This window comes from Hetaerina americana, unplaced genomic scaffold (genome assembly GCF_022747635.1).
Source record: "Hetaerina americana unplaced genomic scaffold, ioHetAmer1.1.p SCAF_24, whole genome shotgun sequence".
Taxonomy (NCBI): Eukaryota; Metazoa; Arthropoda; class Insecta; order Odonata; family Calopterygidae; genus Hetaerina; species Hetaerina americana.
The window spans coordinates 935,072-951,842 of NW_027286808.1; the positions used below are offsets into that span (position 1 = coordinate 935,072).

The following is a 16,771-nucleotide window of genomic DNA, read 5'->3' on the forward strand; positions in this document are numbered from 1 at the left end:
TAATTGTTGACAGCCGTTATGTTTGGATGTTTTGGCTTGTCTTCGATTTTTGCCTGCTCCAAAAAATGGATCAAAGTATCTGTATCAACTTTTCCGTGAAAGAAGAAATTAAGTGCGCGGACGCATTCCGAATGTTGACTGTGGCAAATATGAAGAAGCTACCTTGGACGGAATCAATGTTTATCGGTGATACAAAATGTTCTCAGAGAGGCCGAGAAGACGTGAACGACGAAGGGCGCGCCGGACGCCTGAGCACGTCATCAACAGACGAAGACATTGATGAAGTGTAGAAAATGGGATTGGCCAATCGTCGAATCACCGTTGGAGAAGTTGCTGAGGACCTAAAAATATCGACTGGCTCGTGCCATTCAATTTTTACCATTGATATGGGCATGACACGGGTCGCCGCGCGCGAAATTCGTACCAAAATTGCTCAATTTCGACCAACGAGCAACGTATGAACATTACTAAAGAAGAGTTGCACTCTGTCCTCGACGGCCCAAATTTGCTCTAGGAGGTCATAACTGGTGACGAATCATGAGTTTATCGTTATGACGTGGAAACTAAAGCTCAATCATGCCAATGGAAACGAGCCAAGACCGGAAAAAGCGCGTCAAGTTTGGTCGAATGTGAAAGTTTTGCATACAGTTTTCTTCGATTGTAGGGGCGTGGTGCATCATGAGTTCTTGCCACAGAACGGTAAATATGGAATATTACCTGCAAGTCATGCGCAACTTGCGCGAAGCAATTTGCCACTAACGCCCGGATTTGTGGAAGAACAAAAATTGGCTTTTCCACCATGACAACGACCCTGCTCACACATCGTTCCTTGTGTGCGAAGTTTTGGCCAAAAACAACACACTAATGATGCCGCAGCCACCGTATTCCCCAGATCTGACCCCCGGCGACTTTATCTTGTTCCCGAAACTGAAGAGGCCCATGAAAGGATGACGCTACGCAACGATTGACGAGATGAAGACCGCATGGAAGGAGGAGCTGAACAAGAGGACAAAAAATGATTTTTTGAAGTGCTCAGAGGATCGAAAAAAACGTTGGCACAAGTGTATAATATCTAACGGGGATTACTTTGAAGCGGGCAAAATAGGTATTCATGAATAAATAAATAATTTTTGAAAAAACACAAAAGTCGAAATTATTTTTTAACAGACCTCGTATCCGCTATCTCGCGGGTTCTCACCTCAATGCTATGTAGTCTAAGGCCTGTCTAATTACGTAAACGCAAAGGACGAACATTTCCGTAAATATTTTAAGTGTCAACGACCAGGCCGCCATCTTTAGAAATCCGCTCTCAGAACGAAGTTGAGAATCAGAGTGAAATGTATACCCATGTCATTACCATTACAATCAAAGTTTGAAGGAGAGATACATTCACAGGCGGGATGACTCATTCTAGGGGATCGTAAGAACTTCTTAGAGCATGGATATATTTTTCTAAGATGTAGATGGTGGAGGAAAATTTAAATTCCACAAGAACATCATTTGAATTTGATTTAGGTCAGCTAGTGAAAAATAAAAGATCAGTGACCTAAAAATTAACTAAATGAACCGAAGGAATCACAAGTAGAAATTCCTATTTAAAAAATACAAATGAAATTAACTAAGAGGATAGTTTTGCTGACAAACATCAGAAACGTTTGGTCGGAAATATCGAAAAGCTTACATTCTGCGCAAACGAAATCTCCATTTTTCCACTTAGCTACGTAATGGATTACTGATAAAAGCTCCTACCGCAAAATTCGTTGACATGAACCCAGCCACTTTCAAAGATTGCTCTTCTAAGGCTTCTATCGTTTAGCCAATAGCTTTTGAAGCATGAGATGCGAGTGGAGTGCTCACAGGTGCTAACCAACTTGGAAATTGAACTAACCTTACTAACCTAAAAAGCTAACTAATATAATGAAATTTCGCACCAAAGCCATAGCCCCATTCCCTGCCTTCCAAGTACCCAAGGCAAAAAGGGAAGAAATCGTCGTCTGTTGTGTGCCTTAAGAACTACAGTGCTAATTCATGCCTATTTTTCATTGCATTCACTCGAAGTTGGACAACAGTACCACAACGCCAAGGGAAACGCCCCTCACGCTAGAAGAATTAGTTCGTAACTAGTTGTTGCTATCGTTGAAGTTCTTAAAAAGTCAATGACTCAATCAAGATAAACAGGATCGTTGAGCTTGTGTGCAAAAAAGTGTTTTGATAAAATTTTGATAGCATTCAATGGACTAACTGAATTAAATCTCAAACACAATGGCCTTACACACGATTCGTGGGAAGTGCTTACGGGTGCTAGCCACTGGAGCCTGTAATGAAGATATATACCAAGGTCACGGTCCCTTTCCATACCTCTCAAGGACCCAGGCAGGAAGAAAAGACAACGCCATCTGCAGTGTATCGTTAGAACTACAGAGATTTCACGTCTCTTCCAAGTTAGACGATATCACCGCAACGATAAGGGCGACGCCGCTCACATCTGAACTAGATATTAACTATTTAATACAGTGAAATTCTGTGAAGATTCAACAACTCCTTCTAGATAAACTGAAATATTTAGCGTGTGTACAAGAATAAGAAAGTTTGTTGGTGTTCTTCGGTGACATCTTGAGAACATCGGTATCAGCTGTTGTGGCTTCACTTGATACGCAAGAGGTTGCTGGGGGAGGAGACGAGAGCAGCTTTAAGCGGAACCAAATTTAAGGATAAGGTTGTGATTCGAACATTTTTCCGGCTACAGGGAACGACGTGGTAAAATGTCGATCAGTCACGAGGAAGCAGTTGAATTTGTCAGAGACAAACTTGGCATCGACGATGTCCACAACCTCGATCTCATCCTGCTAAACAAGATAGTGAGGGCCCTTTTGAGTGAAGTACCGTTCCAGGTAATAATTTAGCCGTAGATCTATTCCATTACTGTGTTTTCCTATGCCGTAATAAGGCAGGAGGGATATTGATAAGACGGTATCAATTCAAAGATTAACACGAAGACAGTCGAGTTTTCAGGCTCTCTAAACTCTTATCCTCCGTAAAATATTTTCCTTGAAATTCTTCAACCCAGGTCCAAAGGTTTTTATGAAAAAATTATCATCCGTAATGTAAGTTCAATTCCGAGTGGAATGATAGAGAGGTAAATGTTTACATGGGTAAAATAAGGTAGATATAAAATTCTTCAGAGATGATTGATTTCGGTGTTAGATTCTACCTTACTACTAAGATGATGAATTGAAATGGAACTGGCGGTGTAATTTCATAATATTTTAAGAAAATGGTTACATTTTTTATGCATGCGAATGCATTTAAATACATGGAAAAATAATTTTGTAGGAGTATGATGTGATTACATATTTATAAATCTCTAGAGAGGAATTCTTTATTACGCAATCGCAGTTGTTTCAACATCTTAACACATTGACAGGAATGTATAACATAAATTTCACGACATACTTTTTGTTATATGATGCTCATTGCTTTAGAAGCAACGAAATATGATTATGATGGAATAACTTAGATGAAATCGTTCTCATAGTAACATTCACGTGCACACTTGAGGTGGACAGAATGTATTTTCATCAAAATTAGGTCAAGTGCGTCCAATCAGCAAGTTGGTTGATCAAGAGGCGATCGCGCTTCACAATATTTAATCATGTATATCCGTTATTATCAAATTCGAATGAAACTTCAATGCCGTCATTACATTTTCCAAAACAATTTCAATGAATGAAATTAGCCACGGTGCTCTTATAAATGTGCTGTTTAAAATGTTTACTTTGAGTCGCCGGATTCAAATTGGCCATCTAGTTGGAGAGTGCATGTGTGCATTTTATGCTTGAAAAAAATGGATCCGTTGTTTTTTCCGGGGCTGTGTCGTAAGTGGGAATGTACTTAATCTGATGGTTGAGTCGTGTCTCCGCGTCCATGATTTCCTCTTATCCTTAAACGCGGGGAGCTCGGTCTCTTTCATAGTTAGTGGCTCATGACCATCCCAACAACAACGTCCCTTCAGGTTTGGTAATAGCTAGATCCTAGAAAATTATTCAGCGCTTATAGCCTCCATTACCCTGGTTTAACATTATTTGAAAAAGGTCCAGTTGCCATGTGAGAGTATCGTATCCATTGATTAATCATAATATGCGTGGCATACCCAGCATATTAATGCGTATAGGAAACATAGCAACATTTAGATTCAGAACGAACCTTTAATACTAGGGCTTTCAGCATGGTTCTCCGCTCAGGAACTGCCAATTAATCACACGATTCTATTTGGAAGTTAAGCAAGGGGGATCAGACAGAATTACGGTTACAGGAAGTTCTAAACAGTGATTTTATCTTCGAAGGCCTCAAGTCACCTACAGAATATTCAAACACAATAAACCTGTTCAGATCGCCACCAGGTAAGAATTTCTATTAAGATCAGTTGGAAGGTGTATATTTGTTCGATTGTGTGAACCAGGCATACTGTGTTGAACCCTCGCGGTTCATTAATGTACAGGTTAATGGGTATTATTGTAGAAGGTCGGTGAAAGTGGCAGATAAAGTGATTATGGAGCATTAGCAGACTTGGCAATATGTTTCCAAAAGAAAATACATATCGACATGAACAGAGAAGAAATCATTAGCATTGCCAATTAAGAATCATATCATTTTAGTTTCCAAAAGCACCAATTTCGGCTTGACGTTTGCAACGCTTCACGGCACTAAAGATTTTAGGTACCTCGACGTCAGAGATCATTTGCATGCCTCGAAGTTGCGGTGAAGTGGTGTAGTGGTAAGACGTCCGACCTCCGCATCTAAGGGCGAGGGTACATACCTGTATGAATCGTCAAGACGCAGCTAATTTTATCAAACTTTCAAACCAATTTACTCAAGACCATCGTAAAAACATTTTACCAAATAAAGAGGATGCAGTTGAAATATTTTAATGACTCGATGGCTGCAGGTGGCCTTGTCACTTCCCTTTAAGCTACAAAACTGTAATTATTGTCGGGTAAGTAAAAACACAAACACATGACCGAGCCAGAGCCGTTTTAACTGCATAACTTTAACCTTGGTCGTGACAAGAGAGCTATATGCGGGCGAAATTTTAATTATCAATATTAAATCAAAGAAAAAAGGTGTGTTTATAATATAAACTATTTTAAAATGGGATTCAAATTATTTTTAAATTTTACATGTTTTATTAGAGCTTACAACAAATGAAATCATATGATAGATAATGCCAAATTACAACGTTGTAATTTCACGTATAAAATTAACGTTAATCCTACCAAGGCGGTGGAACGTCATACCGCAGTGAAACCTAGGTCCCATTAAAATTTGTTTTATATGTGGGATTATAATTTTTCCATTCGACGTTATTCATCATGAAACAATTCCACAAAGTTACACATGAAACGATTAATTATAAAAAGTAATTATATGACACATTATTTTATTAATACCATATCTATCAATCATTAATTAGAACATCGTGTACTTTTTGGGATTTAAGGCTATTAAGTATTATTGAAATTAATATTGTTGATTCCCCTCAAGTTAAGAAAAAATAGATCAATTATTTCCTAAGGGACCTCGGAGTAATGTTTTACAATTAATTACCAGCAGTTGTACTTGTTGATGCTGCAGCAGGCATCGGTAACCGTCTTCCTTATCCATTCTTCGATAGAAAGAGAAAATGTTCCCACTCGATCGTTTTATTCCCATTTTTCCATATATCTTCGCGATATCTGCGAACAGACTTGTGGGTCGTGTTTTTGGTTTTCTGGTCAGGTGAAGATATATCAAGAGACCGAGTGTTCGAACCAACCTGCTGTATATATTTCTCTTTGAGTTGTTGGTAAGGCTCATGCTTTTTTAATCTGAAAGGCATTGCTCCAATAACATCACACTGAACACTAAAAGAAGCGGGGTTCCTAGTCCCGTAAAATGCAATCTTCGGCTTGCACCTCTTCCTCACCCGCTCCTCAAACCTGCACTTTCCTGCCGCGCGAACCTACTCCCGATGAATAACGATAGCGCGTGTATTTGAAATTCTTATTACGCGCAACATTGCTGCAGTAAATGTTCTCCTGAAAAAGAACACTCCTCAAAGAAACTGATTGCGCGAAAAATCAATCCGATATCGTCAAACTTTTTTTTATACCTAGCAGAACGAAGTCAAATTTTATTTAGTGGACTTCCGTTCATTTTCATCCTCAGTTGGGTTTTCTATAATCCAATCTTCTCATGCTTATCGTCACCCCTTTTTGAGATAATTTGCTTCAGAAGTGTTAGCGGCAATTCCTCCCATTCTCCCAATTAGTACTGTAACGTTGAGTCCAGGAAACTAACGAGGAGGCCAGTGAAATCGCTAGACAAAACCGTAATAAATAGGTCAAATTGAAGAGCCTCCATATACCAGAAAAAAAGTGACTGCAAAACTATATGAACAGGACTGCACTCAGGATATAGCTTTAGGAAAGAAAAATTATTTATTTGAGAGTTCTATTTTACTTCTGACGGATCTATTATTTAGTTCTATTCATATATAACAGAATTTTATTTTTAGGCATTGACCCGTCAAAGGGGCTTTACCCTGTAATCACCCCTACCTCACACCGTATCGGTGGCTGGTAAGGTACTATGTAATAATAAATAATAAAAAGTAAATAAAGCCACCTTTAATGAAAGAAAGAGAGCACTTCAGTGCTGATGTCGAAGCGATAGACATATTCTGACTGATGCGGATGATCTACGAGTATTTGCCTCGTACTAGTCTTGCTGTGTCCCATATATGAAATATGAGAACAATGTTTAGAATTTTTAGTACCCTGCCAGCGACCGCCAGGGTGCGTGGCAGGGGGTGAATCCACACCAGACTAATTTTGACCCGAATATTTTAACCCCTACTAAGGTCAGACAATGTTATTCTGATCCCTTATCGTTCATGGAAAAAAAATCTATATGTTCTACACTTCATCTCACGGTATTTATTGACATGACCTCGCCAACCGAAGTACAGTAGGGCTAATAATACGTCTTCCACATTATTGCTAAACAGACATCCTTCTAATGTATGTAACAGATTTAATCTGTAATTTAACCTTCGCTCTGTGAGTAATTTTCAGTTCAGCTTCTCCACGTTGCACGCGATCTAATTCGACATTCAATTCAACTTCATGAGGATTCAATGTACTTGCAGCATATTCCAATTTGAGATCTAAAGAGCGAAAGATAACATTTTCATCACATCTCCCCAATACTCTCCAAAACAGAGGACCAGGATAAATACTCGGAACAGACTGCAGTTAGCGAGCGTCACATCGAACCCCTAAACACCACCCATCCGCTTCACCTCAGAGATTCCCTGAAGAGATGCAGAATGTCCACACATCCGCGCTCGTAAAATTATAAGAAGAAAGATATTTTCGCAAAGGGAAGACGACATTTAAATCCGTGATCATAGTTATATTGTACATCATTAGATACTGATTCATTCGAATGATACCGGGAATATTAAAAAGATATTTTAGTAATTAATGCTCTTATCCCCTAAACGTTTCAAGATAAAACATAAAGGTTCACAATGAATAAGAGTATTCAAATTACATCTTAAAATCAATTATAATTTACCTCCTTCTGGTCTCAGGATTGAATTAGATGTAAATGCCCAACACATTCACCGAGTTATCATGAGTGGCATAATTTTGTCGTATCGTAATAACGAGCAAGGTATACGTTACGTAATGTGTTTTTGTAGTTCAGGCTGCATAACTCGGCATATTCTATGCGGATATGAAACGCCTCGAGAGACAAACAAAAATCTGCGACACATTATCACTCAGTTGGGCTGAAGGAATTTTAATTCACGCATTCAAAGATTCAAACTATCTCCAATCAAACTACGGAGTATTCTATCCCGTTTCTCACAGATTTCAAGTCATTTCTCTATAGTTTCACTATCTTTCGCCACCCTTCCCATAGTGTCTGAAGTCATCTGAAGTGTTTGGGAAATGCGGCCCCATATCGTTTGACTTACAGTGGGCGGGGAAGGCCTGCAGGCAGTGGTGACTCAAGTTTTCCACGCTAGCTCCGTGTGGCTCCCGGTAGCCCTAAGACCCGAAAGGAGATGAAAGAACTAAACAAATGACAAAAAAACCTCCTGTACCTCAGTTGCATTGATGGTGCACCTTTCAGTTCGCTGTCACAGTACATTTTTGGGCGATACCAATGAAAGAGTTAAGTTCGGTAATAGATTAGAAAAGCTTTGGGTTGAGCCAAAATTTTGAAATTATTCAGGCATACCCAAGGGAGAACTAGAATTAAACTGTTGTCGGCAGACAGTATTGAATGATCATCATCTCTATTCACCATGTCAAAGAGCAAAGAAAAGGATATATCTCCATTCATACTGATCTTCCACTATGTGATACACAGGCCACAATTTTGTCCTAGGTGAAAGTCTTTCTACATTGAGTAATCAAGGAAATGGGAAAACATTGTTGTCACATTTGCCCATTCAGATCTCTATTACTCAATTACCAGCGAAAAGGTGAAAGAATTGCATAATGCTATTATTGAAGCAGTATTACATGCATTGGTTAAGTTTTCAATTGATTTGTTCGTCTTGTATGATATTCGTTAAATATGAAAAAACTAAATTAAAATCCTGGAAAAATGGGAAACAACTTTCTTCTTAAAGGGTAAAAACCTGAATCTAGTGCTACTTCTGGATTAACAATTGTTACTATAATTATTGCCTGTATTTGAATGCCAAATCTTCAGACCTGCTGTTTTGTTGTCCATCATCCAATATAATTACAATCTAAAACTTGTTTACTGAAGGAATGTTACTATCCAATTTGACACCATCACAATGGGCCACATTTATTTTAGCATATTCTTTCCAATTAGGGTTCTCTTTGAATTAAATTACCTATGGTTTGTCCATAACTTTTCTGTTTTAACCATTTTAAATTGCTTCGCTCAATTTTTTACATGTGACTGCAGAACATATTCCTGTACAATACTCCTCCGGAGAGGCGCTTTCCAACTATTGAAGAAGTCATACATTTTGGCCTGACCCTTCATGGAGGAGTCTGCATCCATAACAACTGGTTCGCTGCCCTTCTACTGAAAGCATTGGGCTTTGATCTCTTTATGATCACTGGCTTATATGCCGCAGTCGGGAATAGGACAGACAGTCATATCATGTCTGTTGTGAGAGGCCTGCAAGATCCAGAAGACCCAGACTGCACAAACACACTGTTCCTGGTGGACGTGGGCAATGGCTACCCCACCCCGGGAGCTGTGCCCTTGCATAGAATTCCTTACAATTTTCCACTCACTGCAGGCCTAGAAATAAGATACGACAAAATTGGGGACCGATTCTATCGTATGCATCGTGCTGGAGATCCAGTCAAGGACCCTAGTGTGAGTTTTTCCTTGACACTGTATATACTGCCAATGTATACAATTATGATAGTTATGGGCCAGGGAAGAAATTCCATAATTCTGCCATTTCCTCATTCAACAAAACCTGGTTAGTAAAAATTTGCACATGGAAGGAAATAAGGAATAGTGCAAGGCAGTAACACTACTCTAGATTCAATCAAATTAATCCATCCCATATCATAAGTAGTTTTGCTAAACTTACACATGTAGGGTTAAATTAAGGTTGCTGCTGAAACTTTTTATGCTATTTATAGAAGAACCATTCAAAATGTTTATTTTATCTGAAAATATATTAATGTCAACATCCCTCCTGTTGTAATACTGTAGTCAGAGTCTGGTAACTAGAAAGCTCAACTGCGTTCTAAATGAAATTTCAAAAATTGAAGGAATAAATGCAAACATATGCCTCTTCATTTATGAAGAGGTCTTGTTTGTGGGAAAAACTTAAATATGTTAAAGGATGAGCAAAAAAATAGGAGTTAACTCCGATATAAAATATTTGGGTTTAATTTAATAAAGGTTTCATAATAGAAACTGGCATTTTGATATATTCAATGCATATTTTTTTAACATTATCTAAGCCTGTAAATCAATGGTCATATTAATAAAGAGAAGGCAGCTTTATGATTAAATGTCATTGGTTTAGAGTTCACCCGCTCAAACCTCTGTGAAATTATATTATGGCCTTCGATATATGCCTTTGTGAACCTTTCATGCCATTCATTAATAGTAGGCTAATGACGACACCAGGTTACTCCCAACCCTTCCTCCATTTCTTGAATATCATTCCTGTGCTAAGTTACCCATCTATCTCTAATGGTGAAATGCCCTGGGTTGTTGATTGCTTCCCCTAATAACTTTTACTAATTAGCAAGCGGAATAGTCATTTTCCATGTGGCTGATTGGTATTTTGGACATACTACCTTGAACAAAAAGTTCCCGGAATAACCACCGTGTGGCGCTTCCATCGTTCCGATTTGAGTTCTGTTTTTTTTGTTAAATTGGTACATCTGTTGTTGATATTCCCTTTAAATCTTAGTGTCATAACTTGACATTTGCAAAAGTTACGTAGCCAAGAGTACATCTATCTCTGTGTGTGTTGGCGATTTTTTACAATTTCAGAAATGGATTTAAATTTGCAACAACGAACTTGTATTAAATTTTGCGTAAAAAACGGATTTAGTGGCGCACGGACGTTGGAAATGTTGGAAAAGTGTTTCGGCAACGATTCTCTAAAAAAAACGGTCGTTCACCAGTGGCACGAGCGGTTCAGAAGTGGTCGTGAGTCAATCGAAGATGATGAACGCAGTGGCAGACCATCGACATCGAAAGTCGGTGAAAAAATTGATAAAGTAAAAGAAATGTTGGTCAATAACCGCAAATTAACCATCAGAGAAATAGCGGAGGACTTGAACATTGCCTATGGATCCGCCCAAGACATTGTGGTTAATGATTTGGGTTTCCGTCGTGTAGCATGCCAAAAGACCTCAATTTCATGCAAAAAAGAGACCGTGTTGACGTCGCAAAAGACATGATTTGCGAGGCTGAATCCGATCCCACATTCATCAAAAGGATCATTACTGGAGACGAGACGTGGGTTTATGAGTACGACACGCAATCCAGACATCAGGCAAGTGAATGGCGTTCACCAAATGAGCCGAGACCAAAAAAACCACGTCGTTTTCAGTCAAAAAAGAAGGTAATGCTGACGGTTTTCATGGATTACAACGGTGTAGTGCGTCATGAATTTTTGCCAGAAGGCCAGACAGTAAACAAAGAGTATTATTTGGGCGTTATGAGACGTTTGCGTGAAGCAATTCGCCGAAAGAGACCAGAAATGTGGGCAGAAAACTCGTGGATTTTGCACCATGATAACGCACCGTCGCACAGTGCTATCATTATTCGTAATTTTTTGACGAAAAATGCGACAAATACCATCCAACAGCCACCGAATTCACCTGATTTGGCTCCCTGTGACTTCTTTCTGTTCAATCGAGTTAAAAAACCATTACGGGGAACGCGTTTTAGCAGCCGAGAGGAAGTAATGGAAAAATCGCAGGAAGCACTGATGGACATACCGAAAACCGACCGTAACTTTTGCAAATGTCAAGTTATGACACTAAGATTTAAAGGGAATATCAACAACAGATGTACCAATTTAACAAAAAAAACAGAACTCAAATCGGAACGATGGGAGCGCCACACGGTGGTTATTCCGGGAACTTTTTGATCAAGGTAGTAGACCTCAATATAACGTATAATTATGCATTGTCGCTACTATGACAGTTATCAATTAAACACTCAAGTATAATATTTTTATCCATTACAGAGTCAGCAGCTGGGAGATGGCTGGGTAGGAAAATTTAGTTTCATCCTACAGCCAAGAGACCCAAATTCAGTAAAAAGTGCATTAGTAAATACCTTCAAGATAGATCCTCCTTCGTTTTTCATGAACTTCATGAGGATTTTCAGGTGGCCAAAGGACAAAGAGTTTGTTGTAGCTTTTCGTGGTCAGCAGTTGTTGTTTTTTGGGTCTGAAAATAGTAGTGACGAAGGAAAAGAAAAGTAAGTTGTGGCATATTTTTTCACTAAAAAAATTCAAAATTAATTGCCACTCGTTACTTTCATAGTAAATAATACATTCTAAGTTGCATTTATCAGCATATCCTGGTACACATTTTCAAGTTGTTGCTGTGATCTAGATCTTTCCCCTGAATAGAAACTATGCTGCATTATAACTTTTAATTTTCTAGTAAATAATCTTCTTCCTAATCCATTGCAGACAGAGCCAGTCAACCTTAATTGAATTTGAGAAATTAGAAGAAAATATTCTTAAATATTTTCCAACTCTAGATCCAGTAGAACTTCATGAAGCAATGCCAGCCATAATTAGAAATATGAAGCAGGAACCTGAAAAGGCCTAATCACCTAAACAATGGTGAGAATTATTGACTAACACATGTCTTATCCACCTTAAATTTCAGTGATGTGAGGAGTAAAATCAATAATTTGACAAAATTTTTAAAATCAATAATTTGAGTAAAATAAAGTCAATAATTTGACTCAAATTTATATAATTGACATAATTATCTCTAAGATTGTTCATTTTCAGTAATCCATTTAATAATACTTGGGAGAAATCAGCAACTTCAAATAATAAATTCACTGGTGTTTAGTTCATACACTTGTTGCTCATGGGATTAGTTATGAAAAATCTTACGTGGAGTAGCTACTATTAATTCTCAGGCTCAAACCGTATTGATAAAATTATTATTCATGCTTCATTACTATTATGTACAGTACACTTATACTGATGAGTGAGGAGCCACTTATACCTGGGTGCCTCCATATCCCAGGGTATTCCAGGTTAAAGAAGCTTGATTTGTTCCAGAAGATATATGTATTGTAATTATCCTAAAATTAGGAAAATTTATATCAAGAACATGAAAACATTTCAGTGGTAAAATTCACATTATTAAATTAATTAATCTACATATTTTTCTACAGCAATAAGTTCTGATGTTACATTCTTTGTCTGTCCTTTGGATTTGTATTAAACATTCAAAGTTTTTGCTTTTCCAAAGAAAATATTGAACGACATTATTAAGTAAAAGTTCTATGAATTGCACTCTTCAATTTATTTTTTTGTGGAATCTAAATCATTATTTCTGGATGAAATGAATACAAAATTGCTTATTTGTTACTTTCATAGTAAATTATACATTCCAAATCCCAAATATCAACATATCCTGGTACACATGTACAAGTTGTTGCTGAAATCTAGATTTTCCCACTAGATAGAAAATATGCAGCTTTATAACTTTTAATTTTCAAGTAAAAAATTCTGTTTTTTTTTAATATTCATTGCAGACCAAACCAGTTGACCTAAATTGAATTAGAAAAACGAGAAGAAAATGTTCTTAAATATTTTCCATCACTAGATCCAGTGCAAATTCATGAAGCAATACCAGCCATAATTAGAAATATGAACCTGGAATAAGAAAACGTCTAATTGCCATATTACATTTGTGATATTTGTAGATTTATACACATACTCCTAAAATATCAGTGATAAGAGTAAAATAATATAAACAAGTTGACTCTAATTGATGTATCTACCTAATAATCACCAAAAATGTTCATTTTCAGGGACCCATTGAAAAAAATTGAGATAAATCTGCAATTTTAACTTATAATTGCAACTGGTGTTTAATTTGTGCTTTGGTTGCTCAAGGGATTAGTCATAAAAATGTAATTAATGTGTAGGACTCTTAATGTGTAGTCTCAAACTATGGTTATGATAAATATTAATCATAAGCCTTCACTGTGCTGAGTACACTTCAAAAGACAAAGGAGGAATCACTTAAACCTGTGTGCCCCCATAACCCAGGACATTCCAGATAATGTATTTTTGATGCCCTTTGTGCTACAAAATATTTGACCAAAAATTATTATTGGTGTTTGTGAGATTGATTGTGTTTCTCTTTCATGTACAATTTACCAGCAGTAACAATGCAAAAGCTATTAGGAGAACTTTTCTGCAATTGTTAATGATTTCATTTATAAAATTAATGATTGAATATTGTAATCCCTTGGCTGTCTGACTGAAACTTTATCATCTGCTTACCTGATTTTATGAATTCACTGCAGACTTTCTCTATTATGTCCAGCTTTTCTCATGACTCTTTTACTATTTCCTCCATGCATAATTTGAAAAGCATGTGTGATAATGGACACCTGTCTCACCCCTCTTCTTAACATTGCCTCCCTTTCCCAACTTGCCATGCATTAAATACACCAAAGCAGATTGAGGCATGCACAGATTTCACATAAGTCACATTCTCTCCAATCTTATATAATATGTTCATTAATTCTACTTAATTTACTCAGTTGAATGTCTTCTTTATACCTAAAAAACAAAAATACATCCCGACTTTTATTTTCTCCTCTCCATTAGTGAACTCATTAAATTTATAACATCATGTACTGCTCTCCTCTTCCACGACCCAAACTGATTATCCCCCAAGTAATCATTTGCCCTCCTCTTATTTATGATAATAACTGCTACCGTAGCTGCATGTGAATCAAACTTATTGTTCTACAGTCCTCGCCTATGGTTGCCTTTTTATTTTTTGGGATGGAACTAACACTGATATAATGAATCCCTTCCTCATAAATGCCATGAATTAGATGTCCATATTAAATGAGTTTGTGATTTTCCACAGACTTAGACTGAGTCTGTGGAAAATTACAAACTCATTTAATATGGACATCAAACAATTCCACAAAGTGAAGCCTGAAAGTGTTAAGTATATAACCATGAATTAGCCCTAAAAACTAGTCCATTTTTTCCATAGCCTTTCATCAGTTCCACAGGGGTGTTATCGATTCCCATAGCCTTATTTGACTTCTATTACCATAATGCTCCAACGGCATAAAATGTACTCAGAAAGACAATTCACTCATATGAAGTCCTGAATCCTGGCCATTGTCAATCTACCATGAATACAAGGTTTGTATAAAAAGTATCAGTAACAATTTTTTCCTTATGTGAGTGCTGAGTTCAGACTGTTGGATAAGTATGCACATGATTGCAGATTGTATTGGCATCGATAAGATGACAGTGCACACCATTATCACTGAATATTTGGCCAAGCAAAAGAACTGAACTTGTCCCGAAGGCCTTGACGGACAACCAAAAGCAGAGTTGAGTGTCTGATTGCGAAGACCTTCTGTGATGGCATCGCGACGATTCACTAACTCCTTTACAATCCCAACTTGGCACCAGCAGACTATTCCCTATTCCCAAAAGTGAAATCCTCCCTCAAAGGACACCATCATGGGGACCATGAGTGCCATCAAAGAAGCTTGCACGCATACCCTTAAGGACCATCCGGAATCCACCTAACAGGGAGCCTGCGAGTCATGGAAAAGCCACGAGCAAAAGTGTGTCAATGCTCCAGGGATATACTCGGAAGAACTTTGAAGCATTGTAGCAATATCTGAAATAAATCTATTTTTCAAAAATATTTTGCTGATATTTTATATAAACCATGTAGACCTATAACTATAGATCTCATATTATATTAACTTAATAGTCCAAATCCCCTGCTGATTTTCAAAAATCATACTCCCTTTACGATTCCAATAGCCTGCTTGTCTATTATGAAACCTCTTTTGCAAATGCAGTCATCAAGGTAAAGTGGGATGTACTCACTTCAAAGAGGCAAGTTGGAAGTTTATATGCGGATATCAAGGAAAACTGACAATGGTCTGAAAAGATAGGTAGAACATTCCAGATTAGTACTCCTGTCCAAAGTTTCACAGCTGATACTCCATTTTAATACACCCAATAACTCATGGATGATGTGACGACAAGGATTTATTTCCTGCATTTATTTCTTGTAGATGCAATGTCTGCCCGAATTTTATGTCAAAACCAATATTTTATATGGGATCAATTTTCTCACATTTGAGAAGATGGAAACACTCAAAAGTTGTTGACATTTGAGAAACATTAAGCTTACGATGTACATCAGCAGTTTTAGATTTGGCAATTGGTTTTAGTGAGTCACAAGAGCCACCAGCATCAATTGAAAGCTTTTTGCAAAAGCTCTATTCACTCTGTATTGCTCCCAGATACGTTTCACCTGGAGTAGATATGCTAATATACAGAAGATCATCAGATGTTGCATACTGAGAAATCTATCTCATCACATACACCATAGAATGCATACATTGAAATTCACACAATTCACTTTAGAAATCACACGGCAAGTGCGATGTTACCTTTCCTAAACTTGATTTTATTCAAATTAAGTTCCCTTCAGCTTACACCTTTTCAATGCCAACCGACTCAAAACAGCTGGAAATGACAATATAATCATTTTTTCAAAAAGAAATAAGGATATATGGTTGGAATTTTTAAATTTATTTCATAAATAAAATTTTGCTTCAAGATCAATCCATTACTCAAAAATGCAAGCAAATATATTCTTCTAAATAATTTTCAGTTTTACATGCTGTACGTTTAAACATAACCTAGTTTATGCTCCTTTAGGTTAATCTACAATTGATTGATCATGAAATGTTTTAATAATGCATATTGCAAATTTATAGGAATTCAGATACGGGCACAATAAATGAAAAGCAGAAAATAGAATCATGTTTTTTTCTGCATTTCCCTCTCCCTTAAATACTCCCTCATCCCATACCTTTTTCATCTGGTGCTTGCACCCTCTGCCACACACCTTTTATAGTGGATTGTGGAGTGTTTGTGTGGATATAGAATTTTTTAAGTTGAAGAAGCCCATTGAAACTACATCTAATAACT

At 37.3% G+C, this 16,771-nt stretch overlaps 1 protein-coding gene across 3 annotated transcripts; it reads left to right on the forward strand.

The window, feature by feature from the left end:
- The first annotated feature begins 2,425 nt into the window (after positions 1 to 2,425).
- Positions 2,426 to 15,428, forward strand: LOC139689496 (uncharacterized). 3 transcript variants are annotated; one of them, XR_011701333.1, is made up of 6 exons: positions 2,426 to 2,891; positions 8,995 to 9,417; positions 11,768 to 12,003; positions 12,221 to 12,376; positions 14,796 to 14,950; positions 15,036 to 15,428. XR_011701333.1 is itself a non-coding variant. In XM_071586651.1 (5 exons), the coding sequence occupies exons 1-4, from the start codon at positions 2,763 to 2,765 to the stop codon at positions 12,360 to 12,362; spliced, it is 930 nt and encodes a 309-aa protein (XP_071442752.1). In that variant the 5' UTR covers positions 2,426 to 2,762; the 3' UTR covers positions 12,363 to 12,376; positions 14,796 to 15,428. The 3 variants fall into 3 exon arrangements, 2 of the variants coding, with proteins under 2 accessions (XP_071442752.1, XP_071442753.1); XM_071586651.1 differs by having other exon boundaries at positions 14,796 to 15,428; XM_071586652.1 differs by lacking the exons at positions 14,796 to 14,950; positions 15,036 to 15,428 and adding an exon at positions 13,309 to 13,409.
- The last annotated feature ends 1,343 nt before the right edge of the window (positions 15,429 to 16,771 follow it).